At 41.0% G+C, this 27,543-nt stretch overlaps 2 protein-coding genes across 4 annotated transcripts in view; one reads left to right on the forward strand and one right to left on the reverse strand.

The window, feature by feature from the left end:
- Positions 1–27,543, forward strand: part of SPATA7 (spermatogenesis associated 7) — a 104,852-nt gene that overhangs the window by 69,997 nt on the left and 7,312 nt on the right. For 2 of the 3 annotated variants that reach the window (XR_003758731.2, XR_003758739.2), the window contains exons 15-16: positions 16,924–17,008; positions 17,898–17,978. The exons of the other annotated variant lie outside the window; for it this stretch is intronic. The gene's annotated coding sequence lies outside the window, so the exon portion shown is untranslated. The remainder of the gene's footprint in view (positions 1–16,923; positions 17,009–17,897; positions 17,979–27,543) is intronic. 3 annotated transcript variants of the gene reach the window in all.
- PTPN21 (protein tyrosine phosphatase non-receptor type 21) overlaps positions 1–27,543 on the reverse strand; it is a 69,321-nt gene that overhangs the window by 15,014 nt on the left and 26,764 nt on the right. The window contains exons 3-13 of the mRNA XM_029062082.2: positions 26,525–26,694; positions 24,795–24,892; positions 21,841–21,908; positions 21,066–21,136; positions 20,482–20,569; positions 19,531–19,619; positions 17,862–17,949; positions 17,276–17,355; positions 10,364–10,424; positions 9,659–9,743; positions 1,396–2,861 (exon numbers count right to left, since the gene is read on the reverse strand). Coding sequence (XP_028917915.1) covers positions 1,396–2,861; positions 9,659–9,743; positions 10,364–10,424; positions 17,276–17,355; positions 17,862–17,949; positions 19,531–19,619; positions 20,482–20,569; positions 21,066–21,136; positions 21,841–21,908; positions 24,795–24,892; positions 26,525–26,694 — 2,364 coding nt within the window. The remainder of the gene's footprint in view (positions 1–1,395; positions 2,862–9,658; positions 9,744–10,363; positions 10,425–17,275; positions 17,356–17,861; positions 17,950–19,530; positions 19,620–20,481; positions 20,570–21,065; positions 21,137–21,840; positions 21,909–24,794; positions 24,893–26,524; positions 26,695–27,543) is intronic.

A 27,543-nucleotide genomic window follows, 5' to 3' on the forward strand; every position in this document is an offset into this window, starting at 1 on the left:
CCATATGGTGGTTTCAGTCTTTATCCCCATTTTACTGATGCAGTAACTGATGCACAGAGAAGTTAAGTGACTTGCCCAAGTCATACAGCAAACAAGTCTCAGAGTCGGGATTAGAGCCCAGGTCCTTCTGATTCCCTGGTGGGTGCTCTATCCATTAGGCCATGCTGCTTCTCTATGACAAATGACAAATCCCTATGACAAATTTTTAAGGCCTGTAAATTGGTAAAACTTAAACTTGAGCCTGATCTCAGATATTAAAACTGATAATACCAATAAGTAAGCAATTCAATTACGAAAATAAATTCCAGCAAGCTCTCTCTGTGGAAACAGTACAAATTATCCCCAATACAGGGATAGAGTAATATATTATAAATCTTTTTATATTTTGTCTCCTCTGTTGGAATGTATACTTCTAGGCATTAGACTTCACCTAGTCAGTTATTTTGTACTTCCCAAGTGCCTATTACCTTTTACCTATTGGTCAGGCTTCTTGTAGCTCTTTTGTTTTCCTCTTTTTGCCCAATCTATTTATAGGAAGTTCCTATCGCTTTAACAGCCTTTCTTCTCCATATTTTTTAAAATTGCCTTAGTTTAACCTATTCTACCACTTTTTCTAATGGAAATTTTCAATCACTTAAGATAAAGGCTGCACTGACTTTACTCAAAATCAATGTGATATATGTGGCAATGTAAGTAAACTGTATCTGATTACATTTTTATTATTACAGTATTTGTTAAGCACTTATTATGTGCGAAATACAGTACTTAGCTCTGGGGAAGACACAAGTTAATCAGTTTGAACACAGTCTCTGTCCCATAAGGGGCTCACAGTCTAAGTAGGAGGCAGAAGGATTAATCCCCATTTTACAAATGAGGTAACTGAGGCACAGAGAAGTTAACTGACTTGCCCAAGATCTTGAAACAGACACATGGCAGAGCCAGGATTAGAACGCAGGTCCTCTGAATGGATGGTCATTCCACTAGGGCAAGCTGATTCACCACCCAATATGTAAATAATCATGACATTCTGGCTGCACCTTAGGCTCCATGTGCCAAAACAACAATTCTCACATGTAGCCAATGAATAATAAACACTGTCTAAAATTGGGCAATATTCATTTCTCCTAATATTCTATTTAAAAGCTTACTCTGTCTCCACCAAACACATTTACAATAGTTAACTGCCAAAAAGACTGAACTGGAATCCTGATCTCTTAACATCTCCCACTCGAGGACCCAAACAAAGAAACACCTCATGAAAAAGGACAAATACAGGAAAAAGAATAGGGTAAGATATAAAAAGCCACAGCATTTTTGGAAAGGTGAGAATTATCCAAAAGATGCATCCAATTTGTTATCAAAGCCCCAGGAGAAATAGAAATATCTGGTACTTACTCCCAAAGGCGGAAGACCTTCAACAATATTCTTCTTTCCGGACACAAAATCAGACACTGGCCTTTTCTTTATTGACTCGTTCCTCACCCTGTATCTTCCTGAGGTCGTGAGATCAGACTCAGACATAGATGGCGTGAGCAATCCCTCTCCTCTTCTAGGCATCTGGCTTTCAATTATTACATGAACCGGGCTTACGTCTCTAACCCTCTTTTCAGATTCCATAACGTGTATCTTAGGCTCACAAATATGCAAAGAGCTGGGAACCGGGATTACAGAACCAAAGGGGTAACTCAGCAAAGGTTCTTGGGAAAAACTGTCCATTAGAGCCGAAAGTCGGGTTGGCTCGCCAGGGGGAGGAGAGAGTGTTGCGCTTTCCTTGTTATCGTCTTCAAAATCTTCCTCTTCTTCGCTACTGTGAACCAGCATGGTGGCATCTGAAAGTGACTTCTTGTGACCATATCTCACACTTTCCTGTTCTTCACTTTCTTCCTGCTTGGTTCTCTCGATGAAAACGTTTGGCTGAGAACCTGCCAAGACAGCCCGTGGCAGCGCCACATCGGCTGCTGATGCCGACATGGTTCTCTCTTTAATTCTGATCCCTTCGAGACTGTGAGCCAGCCCAGCTATCTCAATACTGTTTCTTTTCTGTAACTGAGCATGACGGGCTGACGTCAGGGGCTCACTGACTTCTTGGAGAGAATGGGCAACGGGCAAGCTGTCTTCTTGAAATGTCTGAACTGAGTGGTGGACTCTCCTGGTAATGAGATCCGGGTTGCTGCTGCTGATGTAAAGATGGCGGGAAAGGTCTGGGGTGCTGTTGGCGGGTCTTGGATATGGGTAGGGGGGAGGAGGTCGATATACCTGGGTTTTCATGATGTTTGGAGTTGGATAATCCTGTGCCTGCAATTGGACATTAGTCAGTTCGGGCACACTGACGGCTCCAACAACTGGTCTCCTTTCGGCAGGGTGAGGGGAAGGGGACTGGCTGTGAAAACTGCAATTCAGATTGAACGGATAGTGATTTGACTGGGGAGAGGTAAACTGAGCATGCTCGCGGATTTCAGGCTGGCTGTAGACCAATGCGTCAGGCCTACTATATGCATAGGAATTGCTGATGTTCAGATTTCTCATTGAGTGGCTTTGTCTCTCTGCATGTATCATTCCTCTGTTGAGTTGCCTCATCACCGTTTCATAATCCGGAGTAGGGCGATAAGATGGAGGTATCAGGGCGCTATGTCGATGTGATGGAACATAGTCAGGTCTCATAACGTCGCTTCCGGTAATACTTGGGTTAGAGGACATAGGGGACGGCTGCAAAAAGGGCTGAGGATTATTTAAAGAGTTTGTGCTGTGGGCACTGTAGACGCTCCCGTTGCGGATTCTCCCATTGTAGTCAGGCTGTGCTCGGTCTAAACTCGTTTGAGAATGGCAATAGAATCCATTCTGATTGTTCACGAAGAGGTTATCTGGAAAGAAAATATTTTTAAAATGAATTATAACCAAGTGGAGAGAGGGAAATCTTGTAATGGCTCGGGATTTAGTTAGCAATGCAGTAATGAATTCCCCATTTCCCATTTTTTTTCACTGTGATAAATTTTTAGTATAGATGATGCCATTGTGCCAAAACTACCAAGGAAAGTTATCCTCCTTTTACGAAAAGTCAGAAACAGCACACTTACTTGAAGCCACCGAGATAGTTTCCTAGCAAGTAGCTTACATAAAGATATTTCAGAATGCAGTGGTAGTGGTAATAATAGTATTTACTGAAGCCCCGCTGGGTACAATGCGCCATGTTAGAAAGTACAAAATAGGGCAGTGAAATGTTCCTTGCCCAAAACTCTAGTAGGGTAAGTAGTCGTGAACATATTTTCAAAAGGGGTAACCAGAGTAAGTAATTGAAGGTACAACTGAATAACATATACTAAGTTGCTGCAGATGGGTACAAATAAGTGCATAAAAGTTGGAGGTTGCTGGTGGGTTTATATGACTTGGACTGCTGGGAATCAGGACATTTCTTTTATAGTTAAGGTCCTAATCTGAATTGATTTTTTTTATTATTATTATGGACATTATGGTACTTGTTCGCTTACTATGTGTCAAGCACTGTTCTGTTTATTCTGGTGTTACAAAGAAGACCAGTACTGCAACAATAATAACAACTGTGGCATTTAAGTGCTTATTATGTACCAAGAACTAGGCTAAGCACTGGGATAGACATAAGATAATCAGGTTGGACACAGTCCCTGTCCCAAATGGGGCTCACAGTCTAATTAAGAGGGAGAACAGGTACTTATCCCCCATTTTTCAGATGAAGAAACTGAGGCACAGAAAAATTGTAGTTGTCCCAAGTCATACAGCAGGCAAATAGCAAAACTGGTATTAGAACCCAGGTCCTCCGACTCCCAGACTCATGCTCTTTCCACTAGGCCACGCTGCTGCTTCTTGAATTTAAACCTTGGGGGTGAATAGCTGGAAAATAAGCCCATCCATTAAAAACCTGGGGATTGCCACTGTGGGCAAGGAGTCCTTGCATTATTCTCCTTTTTTTCTGAACTTCCTTTCTTCTTTACCTTTGTCTCTCTCTTTCCCAAGAGTGAGTTGCCTTATTCAGGGAAATTCTATGTTGAAAAAAATACTTATAACCTATTTTATCTGCAATTTGGAACAAATTAAATATAACAGGAACAGGAACAATACCAAACAATAAGAAATAGTGTGGCCAAGTGGATACAGCATGGGCTTAGGAGTCAGAAGGACATGAGTTCTAGTACCAGCTCTGCCACTTGTCTCCTGTGTGACCTTGAGCAAGTCACTTCACTTCTCTGTGAATCAGTTACTTCATCTGTAAAATGGGGACAAAAGACTGTGAGCCCCATGTGGGACATCTCCTCCCTCCTCGTAACTGCCACCCCCTCCACCTGCGCCTCGGACCCCATTCCCTCTCACCTTATTAAAACCATCGCCCCTGCCCTCCTCCCTTCCTTAACTTCTATTTTTAACCACTCAATCTCCAATGGCTCCTTCCCCTCTGCCTTCAAACATGCCCACGTCTCCGCCATCCTAAAAAAACCTGCTCTTGACCCCACTCCCCCCTCCAGTTATCGCCCTATCTCCCTACTACCCTTCCTTTCCAAAATCCTAGAATGAGTCGTCTATAGTCGCTGCTTAGAATTCCTTAACTCCCATTCTCTCCTGGACCCCCTCCAATCTGGCTTCTGTCCCCTCCACTCTACCGAGACTGCTCTAAGGTCACCCATGACCTCCTTCTTGCCAAATCCAATGGCTCCTACTCCATTCTGATCCTCCTTGACCTCTCTGCTGCCTTTGACACTGTCGACCATCCCCTCCTCCTCCATACCTTATCTCACCTTGGCTTCACGGACTCCGTCCTCTCCTGGTTCTCCTCTTATCTCTCTGGCCGGTCATTCTCGGTCTCCTTCGCTGGCGCCTCCTCCCCCTCCCATCCTTTAACTGTTGGAGTTCCTCAAGGATCAGTTCTTGGCCCTCTTCTGTTCTCCATTTACACTCACTCCCTTGGTGAACTCATTCGCTCTCATGGCTTTGACTACCATCTCTACGCAGATGACACGCAGATCTACATCTCCGCCCCGTCCTCTCCCCCTCCCTTCAGGCTTGTATCTCCTCCCGCCTCCAGGATGTCTCCACCTGGATGTCGGCCCGCCACCTAAAACTCAACATGAGCAAGACTGAGCTCCTCATCTTCCCTCCAAAATCCGGTCCTCTCTCAGACTTCCCTATCACCGTGGATGGCACGACCATCCTTCCCGTCTCTCTGGCCCACAATCTCGGTGTCATCCTTGACTCGTCTCTCTCGTTCACCCCACACATCCTATCCGTTATCAAGACCTGCTGGTTTCACCTTTACAATATCGCCAAGATCTGCCCTTTCCTCTCCACCCAAACGGCTACCTTACTGCTACGGGGTCTCATTATATCCCGGCTAGACTACTGTGTCAGCCTTCTCTCTGATCTCCCTTCCTCCTTTCTCACCCCGCTCCAGTCTATTCTTCACTCCGCTGCCCGGCTCATCTTCCTGCAGAAACAATCTGGGCATGTCACTCCCCTTCTTAAACACCTCCAATGGTTGCCTATCAACCTCCACTCCTAACAAAAACTCCTCACTCTAGGCTTCAAGGCTCTACATCACCTTGCCCCTTCCTACCTCTCCTCCCTTCTCTCTTTCTACTGCCCACCCCGCACGCTCCGCTCCTCCGCCGCCCACCTCACCGTCCCTCGGTCTCGCCTATCCCACCGTCGACCGCTGGGCCACGTCCTCTGGCGGTCCTGGAACGCCCTCCCTCCTCACCTCCGCCAAACTGATTCTCTTCCCCTCTTCAAAACCCTACTTAAAACTCACCTCCTCCAAGAGGCCTTCCCAGACTGAGCTCCCCTTCTCCCTCTACTCCCTCTACCACCCCCCCTTCACCTCTCCCTCTTCTCTCCCCATTTCCCTCTGCTTCTCCCCCTCTCCCTTCCCATCCCCTCAGCACTGTACTCGTCTGCTCAACTGTATATATTTTCATTACCCTATTTATTTTGTTAATGAATTGTACATCGCCTTGATTCTATTTAGTTGCCATTGTTTTTACGAGATGTTCTTCCCCTTGACTCTATTTATTGGCATTGTTCTTGTCTGTCTGTCTCCCCCGATTAGACTGTAAGCCCGTCAAACGGCAGGGACTGTCTCTATCTGTTGCTGACTTGTTCATTCCAAGCGCTTAGTACAGTGCTCTACATTCATTCATTCATTCATTCAATAGTATTTATTGAGCGCTTACTATGTGCAGAGCACTGTACTAAGCGCTTGGGATGAACAGGTCGGCAACAGATAGAGACAGTCCCTGCCGTTTGACGGGCTTACAGTCTAATCGGGGGAGACGGACAGACAAGAACAATGGCACTAAACAGCGTCAAGGGGAAGAACATCTCGTAAAAACAATGGCAACTAAATAGAATCAAGGCGATGTACAATTCATTAACAAAATAAATAGGGTAACGAAAATATATACAGTTGAGCGGACGAGTACAGTGCTGTGGGGATGGGAAGGGAGAGGTGGAGGAGCAGAGGGAAAAGGGGAAAATGAGGCTTTAGCTGCGGAGAGGTAAAGGGGGGATGGCAGAGGGAGTAGAGGGGGAAGAGGAGCTCAGTCTGGGAAGGCCTCTTGGAGGAGGTGATCTTTAAGTAAGGTTTTGAAGAGGGAAAGAGAATCAGTTTGGCGGAGGTGAGGAGGGAGGGCGTTCCAGGACCGCGGGAGGACGTGACCCAGGGGTCGACGGCGGGATAGGCGAGACCGAGGGACGGCGAGGAGGTGGGCGGCAGAGGAGCGGAGCGTGCGGGGTGGGCGGTAGAAAGAGAGAAGGGAGGAGAGGTAGGAAGGGGCAAGGTGATGGAGAGCCTTGAAGCCTAGAGTGAGGAGTTTTTGTTTGGAGCGGAGGTCGATAGGCAACCACTGGAGTTGTTTAAGAAGGGGAGTGACATGCCCAGATCGTTTCTGCAGGAAGATGAGCCGGGCAGCGGAGTGAAGAATAGACCGGAGCGGGGCGAGAGAGGAGGAAGGGAGGTCAGAGAGAAGGCTGACACAGTAGTCTAGCCGGGATATAATGAGAGCCCGTAATAGTAAGGTAGCCGTTTGGGTGGAGAGGAAAGGGCGGATCTTGGCGATATTGTAGAGGTGAAACCGGCAGGTCTTGGTAACGGATAGGATGTGTGGGGTGAACGAGAGGGACGAGTCAAGGATGACACCGAGATTGCGGGCCTGCGGGACGGGAAGGATGGTCGTGCCATCCACGGTGATGGAGAAGTCTGGGAGCGGACCGGGCTTGGGAGGGAAGATGAGGAGCTCAGTCTTGCTCATGTTGAGTTTTAGGTGGCGGGCCGACATCCAGGTGGAGACGTCCCGGAGGCAGGAGGAGATGCGAGCCTGAAGGGAGGGGGAGAGGACAGGGGCGGAGATGTAGATCTGCGTGTCATCTGCGTAGAGATGGTAGTCAAAGCCGTGAGAGCGGATGAGTTCACCGAGGGAGTGAGTGTAAATGGAGAACAGAAGAGGGCCAAGAACTGACCCTTGAGGAACTCCAACAGTTAAAGGATGGGAGGGGGAGGAGGCTCCAGCGTAGGAGACCGAGAATGATCGGCCAGATAGGTAAGAGGAGAACCAGGAGAGGACAGAGTCCGTGAAGCCAAGGTACTCTACACATAGTAAGCGCTCAATAAATACTATTGAATGAATGAACATGGACTGTGTACACCTGATTACCTTGTATATACCCCAGCACTCAGAATAGTGCCTAGCACCACAATAAACACTTAAATACCATTAAAAAATAATCATTATTCCTTAAGGAAAAAAGCAATTCAATGATGGTGGCAGAACAATAAATTGAGAATTTTATAGCTAAATAGGGCAACATCAACATAAAGCAGATCCAGTCAGTCAACTGGCAGTTATGTAAGGATTTGTTATCCACTTTCTTTCTCTTTCTCTGGATTCTTGCCTTTTGGATGTTACTGCTTTTTATCTTCTCTTCCAGAGAAATTACAAAGAAATGAAATTCAAATCAATCAAGCATTTTGTGTTTAGATAGCAAACTCTGGGAAAAATTTCTGGAGGGATGAAAATTAGACAATTAAATAGTTTAAGACTATCAAGGAATTACAACTATGTTACCTCCATTCCTTTTAATCTGTATAAATGAGATTTGGCTGCTCTGTTACCTCAAAGAATAAAAATACAAAGGTGAAAATTTACTTTTAAAAAAGTGTTGGATGTTTGGGCAAAAGTATGTCTCTATGAGCTGAAACATCCCCCTTAACCTTTGTTTTTTCCTTTTGACAAGACTCCACAGGAATATTTACTACTCTTATGAGTTACTCATTTCATACAACAGAAGAATAGACAGCTTGACACATACAAATTTTGCCACACATAAAGCCAGTCCAAATGAGGTTTAAATGTTAGACCTTGTTTCAGATTATGCACCAGATAGCCAAATTTTGAAAACTGTATCAGCTGTGAAGTAAAGCACTTCAATTCTGGATGTGAAAACATTGCAGTACTCCTTTCCCCTAGGTAGAAAGACTTTTTTCATAGTGATATCTGAAATGGTCTTCTCTCTCTCCTACCAGACTCTACTCTGTCTTAATCCTCTAACATATAATTCCTTCCCCTCCTCCTGATTTTCGAGAAGGAAATTAAAAGATTATTTCTTTAAGTAGTGATTGCAAGCATGCCCCAGAATAGGCAGAAAAATGTGATGTCACAAACTTGTACAGGGAAGTTGTTATTTTTAACTGAGTTTTTACTGAGTTGTTTACTGAGTTGTTCTCCCAAGGTAGAAAGAGGAGACTGGAGGAGAAGGTTACAGTAATTCACTGGGTGCCTTTTGTATGCAGCACTTGGGAGAGTGCAACAGAAGAAAGAGATGCAGTCTCAAGTTCCCTCTTTATCTTTCTCTTTCTTCTTCCCTCCTTTCCCCCACCTTTTTTTTACTTCTTTCTCCTCCTCATAATGGCAGACTTAATTCCCTTGTAATTGCCCCTCCCAGGTTTTGGGGGTTACAAGAATTATTCAAAAATGTGGGGTAATTGTGTAAGTAAATAGGATACATTATAACTCCTCATTAGTTAATGTGATGTTTTGTTCCAAATTACATAACCAAGACTAAGCCAGAGTTTAGGGAGGCTTAATGTTAACAGTATATAGCAAAGAAAGGAATTTCATATTTTTCCAGAGGTTTTGAAATGGACCCTATTTTATAATACGTCAATATGGGAAACTGCACTTCATGATATAGCTGTTGTTGATAAAACCACAGTTTCAAGAAACACATAACTATCATGAGGTGGCCTGTACTACTGATTAACTGGGCTATTTCTAAAATATCGGTCTTAATTTTGTGGGGAAAGGAGCATTTGAGAGAAAACGTTAATATAAATTTGATACTGCAGGAAAAGGATTTGGCTGTGCAACTGAAAACAGAACTTCTAAGTCTAGAATCAATTTATTTTGCATGTGTGATTGAGAGTTATAAACATAACTGGCATCCCCAGAAGTTTTAATCAATCAATCAAATTGTATTTATTGAGCACTATGTACAGCACTGTACTAAGCACTTGGGAGAGTACAGTATAACAATGTAAACAGACATCTCCTTTTTAATTTCAGCTAAGAAGCGCTGAGGCTTTTTATTAGTGAGGTCTTTTCAATTATAGTAGAAAACATACTAAGATCTTGTATTTTACCTTGGGAAGAAGTGTAAGGTTCTGTATAGTGTCCATTATAATGCAGCTGAGGTGGTGGTGGCATCATGAAAGGCTGAGGTTTAGGCTAAGGAACAAAATGTTTAAAAAGTTAAAAACTGCAGGTTTTACTAAAGTTGTCACATAACTAAGAATGCAGTATAGGCTATATCTGATCACTCCTATTTTGACATGATAAATGGTAGAAAAATGCAACACACATCAATATTTATTAAGTTTTTACTGTAAATGACATTCCTAAAGCTTTTATACTGAAACTGAAGTCAGTGTCTTTACTACAAAGTTTAGTCTGTGAATAAGTTACAGCTCTGTGGTTTAGCACTGAAAAGTTTATTTTCTTCATTCTTGGACAAACAAAGCTTAGTCTGTGAATAAAAAATTATAGATTTTGTGGTTTTGCACAGATACCTTATTCCCTTCATTCTTGGATAAACACAATCCTCCTGTATTTAAAATTTATGTTCCACTCCAGGCTAAATAGTGAATAAAGCACATTTAAAATAAAAGAAAATATAAAATAGAATTGGCAATAACTACTTTTTTCTAGATATGGCAGGCCTTAAAATTAACCATCCAAATTTCATTACTGCTAGTTTTTCCCCCATCACAGAGCTCCTGCTTTCTAGTTAATGAAAGAGTAAGAATGAAGGTGCAAATTAAGCATCTGACTACTTGTCAAAATCTTACCAGAGACATCCTTGAAGAAGATCTCCTCCTTACTGGATTCACTGCAACCGTCTGGGTTTGCCTACAAAATAAAGCACAATAGTAAGCACAGTTCCAAATGCAGTGGAACAGTCTTCCTGCAACTACTAGGATAGCAGAATGGGCAGTAGGATACAAAACCCAATCCTTTGCTGCTGGAAAGACATTTGCAAATAGGAGAGGACGGGAAGGAAGAAAGGCTTACAGTCTGCCCTTCCATTTCCCTTCTCCCCCATGCAACTCCTTTTCACTCCCAGCAAAGTTTGCATTTGCACTGCTCCTGCTCAAACAAACTTATATTGTAGAAAGTGCTTTGGAGAAGCATCATGGTGCAGTGGATAGAGCATGGTCTTGGGAGTCATATGGTCATGAGTTCTAATCCCAGCTCTGCCACTTGTCTGCTGTGTGACCTTGGGCAAGTCACTTCGCTTTTCTATGCCTTGATTACCTCATCTGTAAAATGGCGATTGAGACTGTGAGCCCCATGTGGGATAGGGACTGTGTCCACCCCAATTTGCTTGTATTCACCCCAGTGCTTAGTACAGTGCCTGGCACTTAGTAAGTGTTCAAAAAATACCACATTTATTTTTATGATCATTATAACGAACAGCATCTTTCATTTTCTAATGATTTTGATATGGCCAGTGGATAATTATGACATAATGATAATAAAATTTATGAAGTGTTTACTGTCGTCAGAGAACGGTATAAAAGATAGAGTCCCAAGTTGTTTGTCCTACAGAACTGAATCCAGATATGTGACATTCACTTTGAAAGGCATATTTTCAACATGCCAACTTGGTGCATTGCACTGACAAATCAATCAATGGTATTGAACACTTACTCTTTGCAGACCACCATACTAGGTTCTCAGGAAAGAACAGTAGCATAAATCGACACAATCCCTGCTCTCAAAATGTTTAGTCTGGTGAGGAGCTGCTTACAGTTTAGGGATTACACAGTAATTACAAAGATTACAGTACTCACACTGTTTAACGAGCTAAATTTACAGATTGAATCAATTTTGCAGTCACCAGATTTTCATGGAACATGACTAAACTATTATCCTATCATTGATGACAGGGAATGGTATGTCTCTATTCCTTCAACAGGCAGCCCAAAATCAAGGACCCAAAAAGTATCTGATTAAAAATACAAATTTAGAGAGAACCCAGTTTTCTCAGATCACCCTTTGGGAAGAAAGGATGGGAAAGTATGGAAAAGAAATAACGAGGAAAGATTTCTGAGAACGTTCCACAGGTGAAGAATCAGGAGAGTCTCTAAGGATAAAGTATGTGAAGACAAAATGAAGAATCAATAAATACCGGTTGTCCTCTGAAAAGATGTTTGTTTCTAGCATAGAAAGCTCTCCCTCTTTGTGTGGAGCGGTAATAATTACCCTTTGGAACTAATTTTTGTATTTTTGATCTTAAAGTTTTCAACATCTAAAGGATGCTAGCCAAGCTTTTGCAGATAATTCTAGATTTTAAGTATCCCAAAAGTATTTTCAACAATTACTTTTTTAGAATAAGAAAATGTGAAATGTCCAAACAAAAGAGAAAATAACAGATAATTATGCACTTTTCTTTTTAAAATCAGAGGGAGCCAAAGGTCCTGGGTTCTGTTCTAGCTGTTCTGCTCTAGCTGTATACCTGTAGTCAAATCAGTTCACTTCTCTGACTCGATTTACCCCATCTGTTCCTGCCTCTTAGAGTTTATATGAAATTTAATTACTGATTATAAAAGGGCTATTGTACCTCAAGGAATAATTTCTAGAGGAAATAAAAATGCCAAAGAAGAAATAGAGATCAATTTACTTAATTTTACTCTACAAGCAAATGGCCCATTTCTCATAATTTAACCCTTAGAGGTCTAACAAATTCATTCATTCAATAGTATTTATTGAGCGCTTACTATGTGCAGAGCACTGTACTAAGCGCTTGGGATGAACAAGTCGGCAACAGATAGAGACAGTCCCTGCCGTTTGACAGGCTTACAGTCTAATCGGGGGAGACGGACAGACAAGAACAATGGCACTAAACAGCGTCAAGGGGAAGAACATCTCGTAAAAACAATGGCAACTAAATAGAATCGAGGCGATGTACAATTCATTAACAAAATAAATAGGGTAACGAAAATATATACAGTTGAGCGGACGAGTACAGTGCTGTGGGGATGGGAAGGGAGAGGTGGAGGAGCAGAGGGAAAAGGGGAAAATGAGGCTTTAGCTGCGGAGAGGTAAAGGGGGGATGGCAGAGGGAGTAGAGGGGGAAGAGGAGCTCAGTCTGGGAACGCCTCTTGGAGGAGGTGATTTTTAAGTAAGGTTTTGAAGAGGGAAAGAGAATCAGTTTGGCGGAGGTGAGGAGGGAGGGCGTTCCAGGACCGCGGGAGGACGTGACCCAGGGGTCGACGGCGGGATAGGCGAGACCGAGGGACGGTGAGGAGGTGGGCGGCAGAGGAGCGGAGCGTGCGGGGTGGGCGGTAGAAAGAGAGAAGGGAGGAGAGGTAGGAAGGGGCAAGGTGATGGAGAGCCTTGAAGCCTAGAGTGAGGAGTTTTTGTTTGGAGCGGAGGTCGATAGGCAACCACTGGAGTTGTTTAAGAAGAGGAGTGACATGCCCAGATCGTTTCTGCAGGAAGATGAGCCGGGCAGCGGAGTGAAGAATAGACTGGAGCGGGGCGAGAGAGGAGGAAGGGAGGTCAGAGAGAAGGCTGACACAGTAGGTCTAGCCGGGATATAACGAGAGCCCGTAATAGTAAGGTAGCCGTTTGGGTGGAGAGGAAAGGGCGGATCTTGGCGATATTGTAGAGGTGAAACCGGCAGGTCTTGGTAACGGATAGGATGTGTGGGGTGAACGAGAGGGACGAGTCAAGGATGACACCGAGATTGCGGGCCTGCGGGCCGGGAAGGATAGTCGTGCCATCCACGGTGATAGAGAAGTCTGGGAGCGGACCGGGTTTGGGAGGGAAGATGAGGATAACAAATGTCAGGGCTTGTAAAATGAGCCCATCAAGTTAACTTGTTTCTTTTTATGACACTTTTTATAATGGAAAAAAATTAGCACACATTGGAAATATACAAGGTTTTACCTGATGGAGAAACAGCTGGGCATTTAGTAATTTCCTTTGGTTTTTGGTGTCTTTTAGAGTTAACTGAAAGGTTGGTGCAAATCTTCCTGTGTATAAATTACTTCCAAGAGTAAGCCACAAAGATATATGGAGAGTTGCTGGGAAATAAAACTGGTGGCAGACCAGGCTAAAGTGTGGCAAACCATAACTTTTAAAACAGAGACTTTCAGGAAATTATGATAGCAAACTACATCAGGTATTACACTTGGTTCATGCAAAGCATGGCAAAAGAGGATCTTAATATACCCATACTGTAGGAGAAACTGTTGGACCTGTATTAGTCTTTCCAGCTACAATTGAACATATAGATAAAATCTCAGTCAGTAGCATCATATCAATCCCCAAGGTTCAAATATACACACACATGTTCACGAACATATATACACTCTAGTGCCTGGGGGGCCTGAAAAGTAAATATGGTAAGAAAAGGGCCCAATTATAAAGGGCTAATTTACACACAGGGAAGTTTCCTGATCCATACATAGGCATTGTTTTGCATGGACCAAGTCTGCTAATTCTGTTACATTGTACTCTCCCGAGCATTTAGTACACTGCTCTGCACATAGTAAGCACTCAAATACCACTGATTAAACAAAATAATCCATCTTGCCCTGCGCAAAAATTTACCCTGAAGCATAATCCGTCACCTCTCCCAATCTAAAAGTAATCTCCCTCTTTGTTATGGCAATACCCTAGTATTTCTTAGTTTAAAGAAGAAATAATTATGAGGGATATCAAAAATAGTTAATTCCTATTTTTTTTTTTTGTTGGTGGGAAGATTTCACAGGAGATGGGTTCAGGGGCTTTATTGCTGTTAAAAGATTAGTATAATAATGTTGGTATTTGTTAAGCGCTTAGTATGTGCCAAGCACTGTTCTAAGCGCTGGGGTAGATACAAGGTAATCAGGTTGTCTCATGTAGGGCTCATGGTCTTCATCCCATTTTAGAGATGAGGTAACTGAGGCACAGAGAGGTTAAGTAGCTTGCCCAAGGTCACACAGCTGACAAGTGGCAGAGCTGGGATTAGAACCCATGACCTCTGACTCCCAAGCCCAAGCTCTTTCCCCTGAACCACATTGCTTCTCAAGTAATTAGTGATTTTAATACCACATGAGCTACCAGAGAAAAATCATTGGCTGAATGGGAGTAGATCAGATAAGAGATGGCTAGAAGCCTGAAACTGAGGAGGTTCCAAGATCAACAATATTATGAGGATTTCTTAGAAGAGCTGTGGTTCACCAAGCATTATGTTTCCATTAAGAATTAAAGTTAAGGTTTTTGTTTTCTAGTGTTTCCTTAGAAGTGATGAGCATTGTTTTCATGCTTGATTTCCTTAGGTTTATCAGATAATAAATGGCCTTTCTCTGGAGGTAGGTAAGAGCAATTTGAATAACTGAATAAAATTGAGGAAGATATTAATCTCATTTGAGCTTCCTTTAAACATGATAAATCAAAAAGAAAGGGAATGAGAGGACTGGATTCTGAACTATCTCTAGTTTCAGAGGAAATCGGGAAATTGCCCCTACTGTATGAGTGGCAGAGCTGTTTGTTGTGGGCAAAACTGGCCTCCTAAACTAAGAGTTTACGTGCTGTCTACATCAATGGAAAGTCAGTGGGGAGTACAGGGCTTGGGTGGGAAAATGAGAAGTTCTGTTTTTGTCATGTTAAATTTGAGCTGTCAGTGGGACATCCAAGTAGAGAAATCCTGAAGGCAGGAGGAAATATGAAACTCTACAGGAGAAAGATAAGGATTAGAGATGTAAATTTGGGAACTGCCCACATAGAGATGGTAGTTGAAGCTATAGGAGCAAATGAGTTATCTGGGGGAGTGAGTGTAGATGGAGAATAGAAGGGGACCCAGAACTGAGCCTTTTAGAGACTCTCAGAGATAGGAGGTGGGAGGCAAAGGAGGAGCTTGCAAAAGAGACTGAGAATAAGTGGCCAGGGAGATAGAAGGAGACAGTGTCACTGTAGCCAAGATTGGATATTTCCAGGAGAAGGGAGTCAAGAGGTTGAGGAGGATTAGGATGGAGTAGAGGCTGTTGGATTTGGCAAGAAGGAGATGACCTTTAAGAGGGCAATTTCGGTGGAATGAAGGGGGTGAAAGCCAGATTGGAGGAGATCAAGGAGAGAATTGGAGGAGAGGAAGTGGAGGCAACATGTTTAGATAACTTGCTCACCTCCTTCCACCTTACCTTGTTGATTTCATACTGCAGCCAAGTCTGCACACTTTGCTTCTCTAGTGCCAGCTTGTTCACTCTGCCTCAGTCTCATCTATCTCACTAATAAGCCCTTTCCCACATTCTCCCTCTGGCCTGGAACTCCCTCTCCCTCCATACATGCCAGACCACCACTCCCCAACATCAAAGTCTTATTAAAGTCACATCTCCAAGGGATCTTCTCCAGTTAAACCCTCTCTTCCCTGACTCTCTCTCCCTTCTGCATCATCTATTAATTATGGTATTTGTTAAGCGCTTACTATGTGCCAAGTACTGTTCTAAGTGCTGGGGTAGATACAAGGTAATCAGGTTGTCCCACTTGGGGGTCACAATCTTAATCCCCATTTTACATATGAGGTACCTGAGGCACAGAGAAGTTAAGTGGCTTGCCCAAGGTCACACAGCAGACAAGTGGTGGAGCTGGGATTAGAACCCATGTCCTCTGACTCCCAAGCCCGTGCTCTTTCCACTAAGCCACGCTGCTTCTATGCACTTGGATCTGCACTCTCTGAGCACTTGATATTCAAGCCACCCTCAGCCCCACAGCACTTATGTACATTACATAAATTTTATTTATTCGTATAACTGTCTGTTTTTCATATCTACATCTCTAATCCTGATCTTTCTCTTGTAGAGTTTCATATTTCTTCCTGCCTTCAGGATTTCTCTACTTGGATGTCCCACTGACAACTCAAATTTAGCATGACCAAAACAGAATTTCTCATATTCCCACCCAAACCCTGTACTCCCCACTGACTTTCCACTGATGTAGACAGCACCACTTTTCCTCCCTGTCTCACAAGCCTGTAACTTTGATATCATCCACAACTCATCTCTCTCATTCAACCCATGTATTCAATCTGTCACCAAATCCCATCGGTTCAACCTTCTCAACACTGCCAAAATCCACCCTCTCCTCTCCATCCAAACTGCCAACATGTTAATCACTTACCTATCCTGCCCCGATTACTGCATCAACCTTCTTGGCAACCTTCCCACCTCCTGCTTCACCCCACTTCAGTTCACATTTCACAATAGTACAGTAGTTCCTATTCCTGTCTCCCACCCTTGAGAACAGGAAATCATTTGCTGTCCATTAAAAATTTCTCAAGACAAGAACAAGATGAATATTCCAGAATGAGTTGGTTCCTAACCATCAGGATTAAAAAGATTTCTCTCTTCCATGTGTCTTTTAGTTTTAACGTGGGAGATTGATAACAGTAGCATTTTCACCAGTTCAAAATTTTAAGAAGCCTTGCAAAACTGAGAAAAGTCTTGAAGGTAAATCCTAGACCAAAACTAATGAATGTTCAAAAATAATTTTAAGCTGTAATGGGAAATAAATTATTAACATATGTCATATTTATATGTAACCAATGCTGGAAAAAATTTAGGATAGCATTACAAAAGAAGAAACTATTAATTTTTTAGTTTGGAAAAATATTTTTTAGTTTTTGAGTTTTTAATTTTTATTTCTAAATATTCAGTGTTATAGATAAATGACTAATTCCCATATTTCCTGTAACATGATGATCAAGTAATACTTACAGGCTACATTTATTCAGTCTGTAAAATTTGTGTCTAGCAACACACAGCCTCCACACATATTTAGCAGTTTCCATGTCTTCCTAGCAAAGAAAATATTTATTAATTAATATCGATATTCTGAAACATGGTATATTTTTTGAATAAAACTCTTTAGTGGACAATCTGTATTTTTAACTGTAAAAAATGCAGGCTAAAGCCAAGTAATAGCATTGGGCTCCAGAGATTGAAATATATAAAAAACAAATTTGCAATACAAAATTACATAATATAATGTACAGTTACACCAAATATACATTTAAGAATGAATAGAGATTTTCAGTGAGGAATGCAAGGAGCTAGTGCCTGAATATTTACAGAATGCTTTGTATATACTGAAAACTGAAAATATTTTCTCTCCCAACTCTGATCTAAACTTTCATTTCAGATGCGTCATTAGCATTGTAAAATCATTCAATAATATTTATTGAGCGCTTACTATGTGCAGAGCACTGTACTAAGCACTTGAGGTTGGCTAATCACCAACCTCTGCCTACAACTTTTCAAATACACTACAACATGTTCTATGAAAAAAATCACTAACACTCACAGTTTGAAATTGGATGGTTTCTTCTTTATTTGCCAGCTCTAATGCAAAGAAGGACTTGTTGTGAGACATATTAGCAATGTCATGCCACCTAAGTAACAATGGATAGAGAATGACACAGTAAGTACAGACAAACTTTGGAAATCACACTATTTTTTTTTGACCTCCTAAATGTAATAATAATAATAATGTTGGTATTTGTTAAGCGCTTACTATGTGCCGAGCACTGTTCTAAGCGCTGGGGTAGACACAGGGGAATCAGGTTGTCCCACGTGGGGCTCACAGTCTTAATCCCCATTTTACAGATGAGGGAACTGAGGCACAGAGAAGTTAAGTGACTTGCCCACAGTCACACAGCTGACAAGTGGCCGAGCCGGGATTTGAACCCATGAACTCTGACTCCAAAGCCCGTGCTCTTTCCACTGCGCCACGCTGCTTCTCTAATAATGTTGGTATTTGTTAAGCGCTTACTAGGTGCCGAGCACTGTTCTAAGCGCTGGGGTAGACACAGGGGAATCAGGTTGTCCCACGTGGGGCTCACAGTCTTAATCCCCATTTTACAGATGAGGTAACTAACTGAGGCACCGAGAAGTTAAGTGACTTGCCCAAAGTCACACAGCTGACAAGTGGCCGAGCGGGGATTCGAACCCATGACCTCTGACTCCAAAGCCCGTGCTCTTTCCACTGAGCCACGCTGCTTCCCATGTGATCCCTGGATGCATATTAATTTGGAAAGCAAGAAAATAAGAGAGAATATTATTTCTCTGTCTACGATATTGCTGCAATTAAAAATAATAATAATAATAATAATAATAATAATGTTGGTATTTGTTAAGCGCTTACTATGTGCCGAGCACTGTTCTAAGCGCTGGGGTAGACATAGGGGAATCAGGTTGTCCCACGTGGGGCTCACAGTCTTAATCCCCATTTTACAGATGAGGGAACTGAGGCACAGAGAAGTTAAGTGACTTGCCCACAGTCACTTAGCCGACAAGTGGCAGAGCTGGGATTCAAACTCATGAGCCCTGACTCCAAAGCCCGTGCTCTTTCCACTGAGCCATGCTGAATAAATAATCTCTTTAAAGGATACAATATAATAATATTATTTAATAACAATAAGTGCTGACTATATGCCAAGCACTGTACTAAGTGCTGGGGTAGATAGAGGATAATCAGATCCCACATGGGGCTCACAGAATAAGTAGACGGGAGAAGAATTACTGAATCTCCACTTTGCAGATAAGGGAACTGAGGCACAGAGAGGTTAAGTGATTAATATCACCTACACTCAAGGCAAATATCCTGTTTTCCAAATCATAATGTATGTGTTATGTATTTGGCATAAATCTAGATTTTGGGAAGTTTATTTTTGCAGCAAGCTATTTTTTCCCACATGAATGAGTCCAAAAGCAGATGTAAAAAATCGTATTAGATCAAATAAGAGATCAACTGAATAAGCACTAATTATTGAGCCTAGTTTGCATTTCTGAAGAATAGCATACTTTTTACTGCATGAATCTGTTACAGGAGTTCACTGAATCCTTGTTGAATCCATTAGGACATAATTCCAAATCAATTTATGTGGGAGGTTGATTGGTGTCAGAATTGAAATCAAAATGATAAACTTTTAGGAAAGCATAAATTTGAACAATTAAGATTTAATAATAAATACCTAAATATAACTGGAGGCCTCCCACTTTTGTGTTTCACAAAAATACCATCAAGGCATGCTCCAATGCATATGTCACTCCCTTGGCTGTCCTAAAAGAAATAATACAAGCACAAAAAATTGACTTACTATGCCACTTAATCAAACAAATCACAGGTGTTTGTATTTATAAGTGCTCATTTATAATTTGCTTTTAAAGAGACAGAATCACATAATCATTATGCTCAATGAAAATATGTTAATTTTATGATTTTGTTGCAAATATATACGAGTATCAGGAAATTGTCCCAGAAACCTTTGCCTCAATGTTTATCCAATTTACTATGGAGTTTTGGTTACAAGAAATATAATTTTTTTTTTGATAGTATTTGTTAAGCACTTACTACGTATCAATACGTTCTAGGCACTGCAGTAGACTGTGAGCTCCTTTTGGGCAGGGAATGTGGCTGTTTGTTGTTGTATTGTACTCTCCCAAGTTTTTAGTATAGTGCTTTGCACACAGTAAACACTCAATAAATACAGTTGAATGAATCAATGAATGAATACATGCTAACCAGGTTGGACACAGTCCCTGTCCCACATGGAACTCACACTCTTTGTAGAAGGAAGAACAGGTATTTAATCCTTAGTTTACGTATGAGGAAACGGGCATAGAGAAGTGAAGAAACTTGCCCAAAGCACGTAGCAGGCGATTTATAAAGCTGGGATTAGAAGCTAGGTGCTATGATTCCCACTACGACACGCTGCTTCTTTGGAATTTTGAATTTCAGATATTGTCAGAAAGTTTTTGAACTATTAGCATTATTTTGAATAATTGGCCATTGTTTGTTTAATAAAAATAAAATATAAAGCAAAACCAAAAAATTAATATTTTTAAGAATTTGGAGAACAAATTACTATGAGCCATTAGATTACAGTCAATCTTACCTTGGCAGGATAGCTCTCTTAGCTTACCTTGGCAGGATAGCTCTCTTCCCCATAGCCTTCCATTCTTTCTACCTCCTGCATATATAACATTTCGGCATCAGGTGGTGTAAGTCCTCTACAAACAAAACAGTTGTTGGTTCACAATGAGACTGTTCACAAAGTTAGAAGTGAAAAACCTTTCTTAGCAGTAAAACCCTAAAATTCACAAAACCAACTCCTCATTTGGAACTTTGGTCTTTAACTGCAATAACCCAAAGCTAAACCTCCATTTGAAAAATACACTAATTCCTTTGGCTTCAAAAACAGAAATTCAGTTAAGTGACTCGGTGACAGTCACAAAAGTTAACACCAAGATATATGTATTTATACGGCATAGTCTACTAATGGGATCATCTCAAAGGCATACAATAGTTACTTCAAATAACATGCAGTCCACCTTTGAATCATTTGGGTGTGCCTTGGCTTTCTCTGGTGTAAGATTTTTCTTGGATGTAAACATACCCAGAAACTCACACAGCTTTTAGGACAAGCATTCAGGGAATTTACTCACTGTTTACTTAAAACTGAATTGAAAGAGTCTATTTCAATATACTGTAGATTTTAATTCTCACCTGTATTTTTGATGCAGCAAAGCCACTTTTTGTGTAGCTTCTTCAAGAACTTTTTCATCTTGTAACCAGCCCTGAATACAAAACAGAAAGTATTTTGATAGTGGAACGTCTCTGCAATAAACTTAGTGTTGAGCTTTACTACCATACAAGCATATGATTTAAATTAAACAGAGTCATTTGGGCTCAGGTGCTCTTTGATTCTGCTCTTTTTCTGGTAAAAATAACTCCCGCTGGTGAGCCCAAGGAACCTGCCGTTTTCACAGTTAATATTTCATCACCACTATATTGCAGGGGCCACAAATCATCTGTTATTCAAACTTTGTAATATTTCTAACTACAAGGGAGTAGGATCTAATCCCCATTTTATAGTTGAGGAAACTGAGGCACAGAAGTTAAATAACTTGCCCAAGGTCACAAGGCAAGCAACTGGCCAAGCCGGGATTAGAACCCAGGTCCTACGACTCCCAGGCCCATGCTCTTTCCACTAGGCCATGCTGCTGTTTCTCTACATGTGAAGAGTTTATATCAATTCTGCCAAAATACATTTTACAAATGCCAGATATTAGTGTCTGTCATTACAGAAAGAACCTAAGAGTACTAAATGAAGAAGGTACAGGTCACTAGGCAATGAATGTGGGGTGCTGTAGGACAGGAAATAGTTTTTTTAATTAACAATAATCTATTCATTATATAAGCTTTATATAATCTATTCATTATATCAAATCACAAGCATTTTTTATAAATAAATATAACATGAACTGAGGAAAGTTCTTACCACAGGAAACAAGGCAAATCTTTGCAGAAATTCTTGAGATTCATACTGATCAAAGTCACCAAAATCAGCTAAAAAGAAATAAAAAATAGTCAGGATTACTTTGTAGGTCTATTAGATTCCTTTTTGCCACACAAAGACCTGTTTACACAATACATTCCCTTGCACACCACACATACATGTAACATTAACATACACTCCAACCCACTCAGTGGCTCACGAAACACTAAGAGTTAAAAGGGAAAATTCCTGAATTATTCAAGTCCACTGTGAGAGAGCTTTCTTGCCCTCCTCTCTCAGCATCAGTGCTTCTTTTGAGGTATCAGCCTGCAGATAGGTCAGGAAGATGGACAGAGCGCATGCTAGGTGGGGCAGATTGCAAAGATACCTTGTTTTCTCTTTTGCCTTTTTCCAACTCAAAGTCTGCGAGGCTGCCCTGTATGATTGCTCTCCTGATGGCTAAGGACAAATTTTTATGGGTCCAGGTTTTGAAGGGACAAATAAAAAAGATAATGTATTTTGTGCTTTTAAATAACATTTGTGTAGCACTTTCCTTACAAAACTGCACAGCTGGGAGCAGATGCACACAACAAAATGAGATTTCCTTAATATGAGAAGCAGTATGGCCTACTGGAAAGAGCATGGGCTTGGGAGTCTTAAGGACTTGAGTTCTAATCCTGACTCTGCCAAATTGCTTGCTGTGAACCCTTGGGCAAGTCACTTAACTTCTCTGTGCCTTAGTTCCCTCAACTGTAAAATGAAAACCTGTTCTCCCTCCTACTTTGACTTTGAGCTCCACACGGAGCAGGGACTGTGTCTGACCTAATTAATGTTTACCCACCCCAGCACTTAGAACAGAGTTTGACACATTGTAAGTTCTTAACAAATACCATAAAAAATGAGGTTTCATAAGACTATAATCCTGGCATGAGAGGAGAACTGGGTGTACTATCTTAAAAATGATCCCAACAGGTCTCTTGCTTCCCCATTCAGTGCTATTGGTCACACTATAACTAAAGAATTATTCCCAGTCATTCAAGTAACAAAACTTACAACAAGAGATCCAAGCTTGGAAAGACCCAAATTATTTTGCTGAACAAGCAAATTAATAAACCCTAAAGTAGGGTACTGGCACACATTATTTTAACAGTGACTCTCCTAAGGCAAGACTCCCCCTCCCTCCTTTCCCCTCCCCTCAGCACTGTCCTCATTTGTATATATTATTACCCTATTTATTCTGTTAATGAGGTGTACATCCCCTTGATTCTATTTATCGTGATAATATTGTCTTGTTTTTGTTTTGTTCTGTTTTGCTGTCTGTCTCCCCCTATTAGACTGTGAGCCAATCAATGGGCAGGGATTGTCTCTAACTGTTGCTGAATTGTACATTCCAAGCACTTAGTACAGTGCTCTGCACATAGTAAGCGCTCAATAAATACTACTGAATGAATGAAGACATTTAAGGATTAGAATATGAGGAGAAAATAATTACTTCATCTGAAATATTAACTTACACAGAAAGACTGAAGCACTGGTTTTGCAATATGTACAAAGGAAGCTCTACTTCAATCAACCAGTGGTATTTACTTAGAGCTTACTGTGTGCACAGCATTGTTCTAAACCTGGGGAAAACACAATACAGAAGAGTTTGTAGACACGATCCCTGCCCAAAAGAAGCTTACACTTTAGAGGGGGAGACAGTAATAGAAATAATCAGTCAATGGTATTTACTCAGTGCTTAATGTGCAATGTTTGGTGGAGTACAAACATAGTAGTGGGCACATTCCCTGGCCATAACAAGCTTACAGCATAGAGGGGGAGATAGACATTAATGTAAATAAAAATGTATAACATTTAATTTAAAGTTTATATATGTAAGTGTTGTGGGGACAGGGGTGGGATGATTATCAACTGTCCAAAGGTCACAGATACAAGTGCAGAGACAATACAGAAGGGAGAGGGAGCTGGGATTGAAAGGGCTCTGGGACCATTTAACACTGCTTTGAAGGACAGAGTGGTGGTCTGGTGTATATGGACAGGGAGGGAGTTCCAGACTAGGGGGGAGGATGTGAGAAGGGGGTTGGCAGTGAGACAGATGAGATCGGGGCACAGTGAGTAAGATGGTGCTAGAAGAGGAGCAGAGTGTGTGGGCAGGGCTGTAGTAGGAGATTAGTGAGGTGAAGTAGGATGGGGTGAGCTAATTGAATGCTTTAAAGCTGATATGGTAAGGAGTTTCTGTTTGACATGATAGTGAATGGGCAGCCATTGGAGGTTTTGAGGAGTGGGAATACCCAAACTGAACATTTTTGGTAAAAAATGAACCATGCAAGGTCAGCAAGGAGGCTGTTACAGAAATCAAGGAGGAAAAGGATAAGTGCTTGGATTGGCATGGTAGCAGACTGGATGGAGAGGAAAGGGAAGATTTTAGCAATATTGTGAAGGTACAACTGACAGGATTTGGTGAAAGATTGATTATGTGGGTTGAATGAGATCAGTTGAGGGTAATACCAAAGCTAAGGGTTTATTTTTCTCCCCCATTCTCCTATTCCCCATCTGAGGGCATTAGTGAGAAGTTGAAAGTAAGTGGGCTAGAATGAGGGTGGGATAGAATGAGGACAGAAAATGGATGAAGAGAATAAGCAGTGGAGAAAGGGGAAGAAAACAGTCATGGGAGTGGGTCATAGCATTTTGGAAATCCACAGCCAAAGCAATAATTAGTATTCTTCAGGAAATTAATTCATGGTTAATCTCCAAATCAAATGTATTCAAACTATAGATTGCAATTGTTTGTGCTAAAGGAGTACAAGTGATACATATCAAAAATCACAAAGCAAATTAATTTATAAGTGATTAGAAATGTAATGTATTACACACTAAGTATGTGTCCAGGTGGAGTATTTGTTTCCATCTTGAAGAAAAACATCTCAAAGTAATTTATTCCCTCGACCTCAGCTTACCTTGAACAGCCAAGCCTGCTAGGTGAACTGCTTGTTCTAATGTACAAGGAATGTTTCCTTCTAAGATATCTTTCTTCAGCTGCAAGTAATACTGATATCTACCAAAAACAAAAATCCATGATATGCCTTCGAATCGAAATAAAATACAGTTCATTATGACTTTTTACAAACATGCCAAATGAAATAATTACATAGCGATTACATAAGGATTACAGGACTAAATAATGGATCCTTGGCAGTCTGATGCTGCCGTATCCCACTACAGAATCAGCTACCAAATTCAGTCGGCCACTCTTTGACTGTGAACAAAGGACCCTACATTGGATGGATTATGGTACTTTGTGTTCTAAGGCTCCCTTCCTCTGATGCCTAACTCCTTCAGGTGAAAAATTGGCTAGCCAATAAACAATTTTCCTTTATCAGTTCATTCAATCATCTTTATTGAGCGCTTACTTTGTGGAAAGCACTGTACCAAGCACTTAGTTCCCCCAAATGTTCTCTAATTACAGCCTAATGATTATTTCTGAAAATAATCAGGTTTCAGGTTTTGGGACATTTTACCCTCCCTTTTCCCCCCTGAGTCTAGGAGTTTTTTCTTAAATGGGATATTTCTGTTTGTTTTTAAGACTTAACTTTAAATATAATTTGCATGACAATCACTTTTAAATTCGGTGGATGAAAAATGACCACGTTTCACTGCACAAATATTAGTGAATGGTACTTGTGCATAGCAGCTATATTTACAAAGTGACAGAATTGAATGTATAGTATTCTATTAAAACCTATTCACGAGCATTGACTATAAACTTGGGTAATTAAACGTTATCACAAATACTTCATAGGTTTTGCCCCCAAACTGCAAGAAAGTGCTAACTAAAAACCAATCAACACTGCATAAACACTATTTCATAGCCATAACTTATTGATGCAAAATCTCTTTGTACATGTTATCTAAATGAAGCATTCATAAAATCAGTAAGGGTTTGGTAAATATTGCTGTTGAAATGTTCTCAATGACATACTGGACAGTAAAGTTTAGGTGACTCAGGTTCCCCAACCTTTCTTGGGTAAACTTCAACCACCAATTTAAAGGGTTCTTTTACATTCTTCTCCCTAAAATAGGTCTGCCCATTCAGTGTTTTATCCCCTGTTCTTCCTGCCCCTCCAATATATCCCCAACTGCTTGTCCCTATTCCTTTTTCGGTCAGAATATTTACTTCTTCAGCGCTAGTTTGTCATTCTACCAACACTTCTTCCCTATTTTTCCCAAGACCTCGGTAACATCCTTCTGCTTTAGAGACCCTCTCATGGAATAGCCAGGACCAGCCAGCCAGTATGGTAATCACAGCCAGGAAACAATTTTGCTATTTTTCCCCAAGAGAGACTTGCTCTAGGTCAGTATGATTTAAGGGCTAAATCTTCCACCGCCTTCCAAACTTCAGTACCATCACAAAAATAAAAGAAAACCAAAGGAAATGAAAAAACAAAAAATACGATCTGCAATATTTCAAAAACATTATGTGTAGAAACTCTATGTTCCTTTCCCTCACCCTTTTATGCCCAGTGATGGCACAGAATTGTAACTTCCAAGATATAAAACCCACAGGTTGGTTGAAAACCTATTGGAGGGATTACATAGAGCTTTAAAATGGGTTGAGTCTCTTTTCTGGCTTTTAGTTTCATTTCTTTATCCTGCTAGATTATTTTCAAATGATGCATACCATTCTTACCTAGTAATCTCCTGCTGAAGCTGAGAAACCGTAGGCACGTAAAACACTACCCCAAAATAGACTGTAGGTTCTAAGGCATACTTATCCAGCTGCTTTTTCAAAGGCTTGTCCAAATCTACCCATCGGCGTTGATTTTGCTTATTGCAATACCACAGGCTGAAGTAAGTAATCTGAAAAGGAGAAAGATTGATAAACAAAGCCAGAAAATACAGCATAATCTCAATCACTGTATTTGGATCATTGGAGACGAATTAGAATCAGTATCAGTTAGTTTTCCAGCATAGGAAAGTGGCATAGTCTAATTAAAAAGAAATCAAGGGCAAAACAAATACCTACCTGTTTGGAAGTGGAGGCAGAAATCTATTTAATACAAATGTGGGTTCTTGCAAATATGTATAAAGATTCCAATTTGGTTAATTTGTTTTGGAATCTGCCTCCACATCAGAATGCTTTGGACACTCCAAACAGTTTGAAGTTTAGTCCTTTAAAAAGATGGATTTTGAAGCATTCTGGTGCATGAATTATACTCATCAAAATTATAATTTAAAATGAACACTTTAATACTATATCTACATTAGAACACTTATCCTATGGATTTGCCTCTTTTTGCATGAATTTGTACAATGTTTTCATTCTACAATACTGTTAAGTATGTATGTTTTAATGCAAAAGTAATATTTATACTGCAATTCATAGCACAAGATTTAGAAGTTAAAAATAGCAAGTACAGAGGCCTCACTGCAGTCAGCTAAAATAGCAAATAAGCAAATTACAAAATTTTCATGGATCTATTTGCCTAAATTTATTGTAATCTGCCCTTCAGAATCCCCCAGTGATGCTAGAGGGTGAGCTTTTAGTAAATATATTATGCAAAACAAATAATAATACTTTTTATTAGTGTTTACTCTGAGCCATGGACTGGGCTAAGCAGTGGGGCAGATTCAAGGTAATCAGATTGGGCACCACACCTAAACCTCACATTCTAAGAAGAAAGGGTAAGAACCTTGTCGGTATTTTAA

This window comes from Ornithorhynchus anatinus, chromosome 1 (assembly GCF_004115215.2).
Source record: "Ornithorhynchus anatinus isolate Pmale09 chromosome 1, mOrnAna1.pri.v4, whole genome shotgun sequence".
In the NCBI taxonomy this organism is placed as follows: domain Eukaryota; kingdom Metazoa; phylum Chordata; class Mammalia; order Monotremata; family Ornithorhynchidae; genus Ornithorhynchus; species Ornithorhynchus anatinus.